This window comes from Babylonia areolata, chromosome 30, assembly GCF_041734735.1.
Source record: "Babylonia areolata isolate BAREFJ2019XMU chromosome 30, ASM4173473v1, whole genome shotgun sequence".
Classification (NCBI taxonomy): Eukaryota; Metazoa; Mollusca; class Gastropoda; order Neogastropoda; family Buccinidae; genus Babylonia; species Babylonia areolata.
Genome location: NC_134905.1, coordinates 3200167 through 3207666, shown reverse-complemented (window position 1 = coordinate 3207666; position 7500 = coordinate 3200167). Strand labels below are relative to the sequence as shown.

At 52.4% G+C, this 7500-nt stretch overlaps 1 protein-coding gene across 1 annotated transcript in view; it reads left to right on the top strand.

Moving 5' to 3' along the window:
* LOC143275225 (uncharacterized) overlaps positions 1 to 7500 on the top strand; it is a 40135-nt gene that overhangs the window by 26385 nt on the left and 6250 nt on the right. The window contains exons 8-10 of the mRNA XM_076579201.1: positions 485 to 2006; positions 4008 to 5029; positions 5964 to 7065. Coding sequence (XP_076435316.1) covers positions 485 to 2006; positions 4008 to 5029; positions 5964 to 7065 — 3646 coding nt within the window. The remainder of the gene's footprint in view (positions 1 to 484; positions 2007 to 4007; positions 5030 to 5963; positions 7066 to 7500) is intronic.

The following is a 7500-nucleotide window of genomic DNA, read 5'->3' as shown; positions in this document are numbered from 1 at the left end:
GATGATGAAGATGATGATGATGGTGGTGGTGGTGGCGGTGGTGGTAATGACGATGATGAGGATGATGTGGGAGGTGGGGGGGGGGGGGAGGGTCCTACTCACCTACACCCCGCGTAGTGCCGGCATACTTCATCTCCATCAAGTCCCATGAGGTGAGGATGAGGAGGAGGAGGAGGGGGAGGAAGACGATGACGAACGATGTCGAATAGGACGATCATTACGAAGGCGATGGTGTTTGTTTTGGTAGATTGCGTGTGGGGAATGGAGGTTCTTGGAGACGATGGTGGTGATGGTGATGATGATGATGTCAGGTGGTGGCGGTGGTGGTGGTTGTGGACACATGATCTGCCAGCCACCTCACCCCCAAAGTAAACCCAGCAACAACAAAACAAAAAACAACAACAACAAAACCAAATAAACAAATAAACAACAACAAACAAAAACCCCAGAAAGCCATCTCGTTATTTCTTTCCTTCTAACCCAGGTGGACATTGAAGGCAGCCCCTTTGAGGTGAAGGTCTCGGACTGGATGACCTCCTGGAACGTCATACCCAAGCCCAGGGTGATGTCCTTCGATATGCTGCCCTCCATAGAGGAGGCGCCCTCAAGGGACATCAAGGCCTCCTCCTCCTCCTCCTCTTCCCCCCACAGCAAGGACCTCAAGAAACAACGGCCCTCGGCCAACCCTCAGCACCACCGCATGGCTCAGGTCTCCCGTCAGCTGACCATCATGAAGAAGCGGGTGCTGAAGAGGATCATCACGCGCAACGGCGAGGAGATTCTCCTCACCCCCTCCCCGACCCTCAGTCGCCAGAGCAGCGCTGACGTTTCGGACATGTCTGAGGATGAGCGATCGGTGAAGAACGACTCCAAGAAAGAGAAGAGGGTTGGGCCAGGCGAAGAGGAAGAGAAGAGAAGACGGCTGAGCCTTAGCGAGGGCGAGAGTCAGAGGAACCAGTTAGCAGAAGAGGAGAAGAAGGAGGAGGGCGTCGGGAGGAACTCTGCAAGGGCGAGGGTGGAGCAGGAGGATTTCTCCAACAACAGTTGCAACATCACCCTCAGCGTCACCAGCTTTGAGGACGAGCAGGAGCAGGAGCAGGAGGAGGAGGAGGAGGAGGAGAAGAAGAACCTGGGCAGCAGCAGCAACAAAAAGACAGACCACCCCTCCCCCTCTCCCTCCTCCTGCTCTCCCTCGTCCCCCTCACAGGCCCTCCACCCCCACCACCTCCCCACGTCTCCAGACTCCCCCTCCTCCTCCCCCTCCTCCTCCGCCATCCCCAGCACCATGGCCCCAGGGATGTACCCCAGCACGCTCAAACGCCCGGCGAAAGTTTCAGAATACCCGGGCATCCACATCAACGTCAAGTCGCAACTCCTTGGTGGCCCAACCACCACCACCACCACCACCCACGACGACGACAACAGCCCCGGCCTCTACCCCCTCACCAAGGACAACAACGGCACGGAAGGAGGAGGAGTAGGAGGAAGAGCAGACAACTCTCACCGCTACAGCCAGCACTTGAGGGTGGCCTCCCCTCGCTGTCTCTCCCCTTCCACCAGCGACGACGCCTCAGGGGGGGACCACTCGGACCTCACCTCAGACTTCGACCTCTCCCCTGCTGGACTGAGCTTCAGCAAAGTCCACCACCGCCAGGAGGACTTTCACGGCGGCACCCCCACCCACCACCCCCTCCCCCAAGAAGACCTGGACAATCATCTGAAGACCTCAGCCAACCGGAGAAGGTTCGAAGAATCCCTGAGTCAGAGAGACGGGGATGCTGACGACTCTGCGGACGCCTGCAGTCAGCTGGTGTCCGCCCTGACGGAGTTCGACCCGAACCCCCCGAAGAGGACCGTGGGTCGGAGTTATTCCGACGGAGCCAAGCTGGCCGGAAGTGCCCGCAGCGGTCACTTCAACATCCGTCTGAAGAGGGTGGAGGTGCAGGGAGGAGGTGGAGGAGGGGGAGGAGGGGGAGGGGAGTGCTGGTGGAGGAAGACGTGTGTGGGTGAGTCATGGTTTCAGTTTCAGTTTTCCCGTTTTTCTTTTTCCCTCGATGATAAAGATTTTGTCTTGTCTCGTCTTGCCTTGTCTTGTCTTGTCTCGTCTCGCCTTGTCTTGCCTTGTCTTGTCTTGCCTTGCCTTGCCTTGTCTTGTCTCGTCTTGCCTTGTCGTGTCTTGTCGTGCCTTGCTTTATCTTTTGTCTTGTCTTGTCTTTTCTTGTGTCGTGTCGTGTCTTGTCTTGTCGTGTCGTGTCGTGTCGTGTCTTGTGTTTTGCCTTGTCTTGCCGTGTTTTGTCTTGCCTTGTCTTGTCTTGTCTTGTCTTGTGTCTTGTCTTGTCTTGCCTTGTCGTGTCGTGTCGTGTCGTGTCGTGCCGTGTCTTGTCTTGTCGTGTCTTGCCGTGTCTTGTCGTGTCGTGTCTTGTCGTGTCGTGTCGTGTCGTGTCTTGTCTTGCCGTGTCTTGCCTTGTCATGTCGTGTCGTGTCTTGCCTTGCCTCGCTTTGTCTTGTCTTGTCTTGTGTCTTGTCTTGTCTTGTGTCGTGTCGTGTCGTGTCTTGCCTTGCTTTGTCTTGTCTTGTGTCGTGTCTTGTCTTGTCTTGTGTCGTGTCGTGTCGTGTCTTGCCTTGCTTTGTCTTGTCTTGTGTCGTGTCTTGTCTTGTCTTGTGTCTTGTCGTGTCTTGTCTTGCCTTGCTTTGTCTTGTCTTGTGTCGTGTTGTCTTGTGTCGTGTCTTCTCGTGCCTTGCTTTATCTTTTGTCTTGTCTTGTATTGTCTTGCCTTGTCTTGTCTTGTGTCGTGTCGTGTTGTGTCGTGTCTTGTCTTGTCTTGTCGTGTTTTGCCTTGTCTTGCCGTGTTCTGTCTTGCCTTGCTTTGTCTTGTGTTGTGTCTTGTCTTGTCTTGTCTTGTCTTGTCTTGTCTTGACTTGTCTTGTCGTGTCTTGTTTTGTCTTGTGTTTTGCCTTGTCTTGTCGTGTTCTGTCTTGCCTTGCTTTGTCTTGCCTTGTCGTGTCGTGCATTGGAATGAGCCTAAAGAAAATCTTCTGTTTTAAATGCTGTTTGAAGCGGATAACAATGTGTTTTGAACTGAATTGAATAGAATCGAATTAAATTGAACTGAATCCAGCGTTTCAGGATTATGAACCATGCATATTTGAGGATTATTGACAATGGTCAATGTCTTAGGAATTCAGGATTATGAACCATGCATATTTGAGGATTATTGACAATGGTCAATGTCTTAGAATTTCAGTAATGTTAAAAAAAAAACTCTTGAATGCCATAGCACGTATCACGTACTTACACACTGACGTCACTGATGACGTCATCAGAAGAAGGGAAATAACTCTGGAAGGCTGGAAATTCACACAGTTTATCCTAAAGTGGTATATATCTCCAGAACAAGTTTAATCAGTTTTAGGCTGATTGCTTTTGGATATTGTTATATGATTTGAAATGCAATATTCTGCTGATTTTCCCCTGGGACTGAAAAGGTTTAACTCACTCAGTACGGCCAGTCCTCTCTTCTCCTCTACACAGACCCCTCGGATGTGCTGTGGGTGTTTCAATGACCCAACCTTTAGCTTCCGTCGTCAGAATTGTGGTATTCTTTGTCAACATTCACCTCTTCAGTATAAGAGCCTTCCGCTTGCAATATTTTGATGATGATAACTGGGGTGAAACGCTGTTAACGTCGTCTCTTTCGCCGTTCGTATGGAAAGAGTTAAAGAAAAAACGATGCATTTTTGGAGAGGAGGGGTGGGACAGAGTTGAAACCGCCCATAAAGATAATTCCAGTCACTTCACTTTGTATTCACATTTCTCGGCTTCTCTCACATCACCCGCACTGTGTGTGTGTGTGTGTGTGTGTGTGTGTGTGTGTGTGTGTGTATGTGTGTGTGTGTATGTGTGTATGTGTGTGTGTATGTGTGTGTGTATGCGTGTGTGTGTGTGTGTGTGTATGCGTGTGTGTGTGTATGTGTGTGTGTGTGTGTATGTGTGTGTGTGTGTGCAGCACCCGACCACGATACCCCGGGTACCCCCAGCCCTCCACCACCACCCGCCGTCCCACGGACACCCCTCCGATCCCAGAACCTACAACCCCACCTCCACCTCCACCACCACCACCACCTCCAGGAGAACAGATCCCCCTCTGGATCTGGGTCCAGATCCAACACCCCCTACTCCGAGGATCTCGCAGACCACGGGGTCCAAACCCCCTCCCCATTCACCACCTCCACCTCCTCCTCCTCCGGATCCTTCAGCTCAGGACCGGAGGAGAAACAGAGCTCAAGAGGTGGAGGAGAAGAGGAGCAGCTGCAGGAGAGCAGGGAGCGAGGAAGGAGAACCCACTTGCACGAGGCGCGCAAGAAGTGGAAGACCTTCGACGGCAGCACCATCGTGGAGGAGGAAGTAGGCAGCGGGAGGAGGAACACGTGGAGGTTCTCACTCCAAGGGAAGCGGAGTCACTCCTTCACAGTACCTGACCGGCACCACCACCACCACCCAGGGACGGACAGGTGGTCATCAGGCAGAGCCTACAACCTCAGCACGGAGCTCGAAAACATGTCCATCATCGACAAGCTTAACGAGGACGACGACGAAATCCTAGAAGTCGTCATCGAATCTGACGAGCCTCAAGACGAAGAAGAAGAAGAAGAAGAAGAATTCGATGATGTAATCCCCTTCTCTTTAGAAATACCCCACTCTTCTCCCGAAGAACAAGCAGTACCACTCATTCACCAACACAAACTTCAACACGGCCCCGAAACTGGTTTTCCATCCGCTGAAAGCTTCGATACGTCACCCTCAGTGAAACAGACGGTTCGCCGAAACTTGTCTCGGCAGGGAAATGTGACCGGAAGTACTAAATCGTCGTCGGAAACGTCGACAGATACCGACAGGTCCAACAGCAACAAATTGTCAACGGAAGTCAAAGCGGTGCCGGTTGAAATGGAGGAGTCAGAAGGAAGACGATTTCGAACCATTCAGAAACAGAAGAGGAGAGTCAAGGGAGCTAAATCTGTGTCTAGAATAGTCAGGTATTGACTGTGATCACTTTACGGAAGGAACGAAGGAAGGCTTGGCAGCTTGAGGGTTGACAGGCGTCCCTGGGTATGGTTTGTCCTTCAGTTTGTCAAAGAGTTTTGTGGCTCTGCGTTGAACGTCTTCTATCCCTCGTTGGGGGGTTTTCTGGGATGGCTGCCAGACTGAGTGGCCATACTCCAAGACCGGTCTCACGAGTGATTTGTAAAGTTGGATGAAGGTATGCTCAGTAAGATGGTCAAAGGATCTCCGTATAACGCCCAGGATTCTGTTGGCCTTAGATGTTGTCTGTGTGACACATGGTCCTTGAGGGTTAGTTGGCTGTCCACTACCACACCCCAAGATCTTTCTCCGCTCTGGTGGTTGTCAGGGCATGCTTGCTGTTGCGTGGGTCCTTGCTCTACATGAAGTACAGTGGTACATGGGTACAGTGGATTTTAAACCAATGCCTCGATTGTCATAAAATGGGGGTGGGTAGATGGATGGTGGTGGTGTGGTTCGAAAGGGAGGATGACCCGATTTTTACCCCTTTTACCTTTTCTACCCAAAATTTTATTTTACAGTTTTTTTACAAAATCTGTGGCATGCAGATTACAATTATGTTCCTTTTTACATGTATGTATTTTAAGTGAAAATTGCTGTCATCTCAGCCGTTTAATCATGTGTGTGTCTGTGCGTGTGTGTTAGTGTGAGTGTTGGAGTGTAACAGTTGTAGTATTGATAGTATGTTACTTTGTGAGTTTAGTGCATTGTGTTTTTATAATTTTTATGAATCTGTTTTATGTTTCTGCTACTTTTTATATGCTTTCTTGTTTCACTTTAGGTATTGGATTGTAAAACGTTTAGAGCTTGCTTATGCTTGTATTATAGCGCTATTATTATTCACTTTTGTTCACGTTATGTTTGCTTTGCTACCTCTCACCAGGTCTCCTACAACGAGATCAAAGCGGACACAGGCTGGAAACCGCTCGTCATTCGGCTCCATCGACGGAAGAAATACCTCAAGGTCACAGACACCACCATCCCCACCACGGGCACCCCACCACCACCACCACCACCACCAGCAGCCAACCAGTCTGCAGGAGGGGTCCCCCCAGCTTTGTCCAGAGAGAGTTCCGTCTCCTGCAACACAGACCTTCTGTCAGCATCTCCCGCCAAAGGTTCCAGACTTTCGTCATCAAAGTCCAGCTCTTTCAGCGAAACCTCCCTCATTTTCGGCAGCGACGTTCCGGAAATTCCCGAAAACCTGAACATCACCAACAACACTGAATATAGCAGGCAATTCGAAGGAATGAACGGGAATTTCCGATCTGACGAGGAGGACGCCAGACTGAAACGTTGCGATGAAGGGGGTGTGTCTGGGGAAGAATCTCTAGCGGAGAACGTTGCTCATCCAGGGATGATGAGAGATGAGGGGGGCTGTAAGGAATTCCCACCCTTCTCCACCACCCACCACCACCACCACAGCAAAGACGCCAGTCAGGGGAAGAACACCACCACCACCACCACCAACAGCAGTAGTAGCAGTAGTAGTGATGCCCGAAACACCGCCAACACCAAGCGTAGCGCAGCATCAGCGACGACCGATTCCCGCCCGCCCCCCTACGCCCGCGCCCGCTCCGATCCTCACTTTAACCGTCGCCCCCACTTCCCCGACAACCTCCACTACAACAACAACAACAACAACCACAACAACCGCCACCCCTCCTCCTCCTCCTCCCCCTCCCCCTCCCCCTCCTCAGCTGCTGCACGCCCCCCTAGACCACGTGACCTGCACGTGCTGGACTGGATGCAGCGCGCGGCAGAGCAACACGAGCAGCACGAGCTACCTGAGAGGCAGTCCACGGTGGACACGCTGGACAGCGGCATTGAGAACGAGTCTCCCAACTACAGCAGCTTCGTCAGCGGTCATCGCAGGATTCATCGGAGGCCGTACCCGTGGTCCATCGATCTGGAGCCCAGCCTCATCCGCGCCAACGCTGCCGCTGCTGCTGCTGCTGCTGCTGCTGCTTTCGATCTGGATTCTGGTGAGGTTGTAGGGGTTGGTGGGGGGAGAGGAGGGGTGATGTTGCAGGGGGGCGGGGCGGGGCGGGGGGGGGGGAGGAGTCTGTTGGGGGGCTGGGGGGTGGGGGGGCTGATATTTGTTGGGTTTGGGTATGGGAGGAGGGGTGTGGGGTTGGGGATTGAGCTGTGTGTGTAGTAGTAGTAGTAGTAGTAGTAGTAGTAGGGCCAGCCTTGAGGACAAACGCAGAAGGAGGAAGAACCACGACGCTGCAGCCGCAAACCCAGACCAGACTTTCCCTTGCAACCGCTGCGGCCGACTCTGCTTTTCCCGCATTGGCCTTGTCAGCCATGAGCGTGCCTGCATCAGACGTGGACAACGCCCTTCCTAGATCTTCGTCAGCGAAGCCAGGCCATGATGATGAAGATGATGAGTCTGTAAACGACATTGTGCCGTAGGA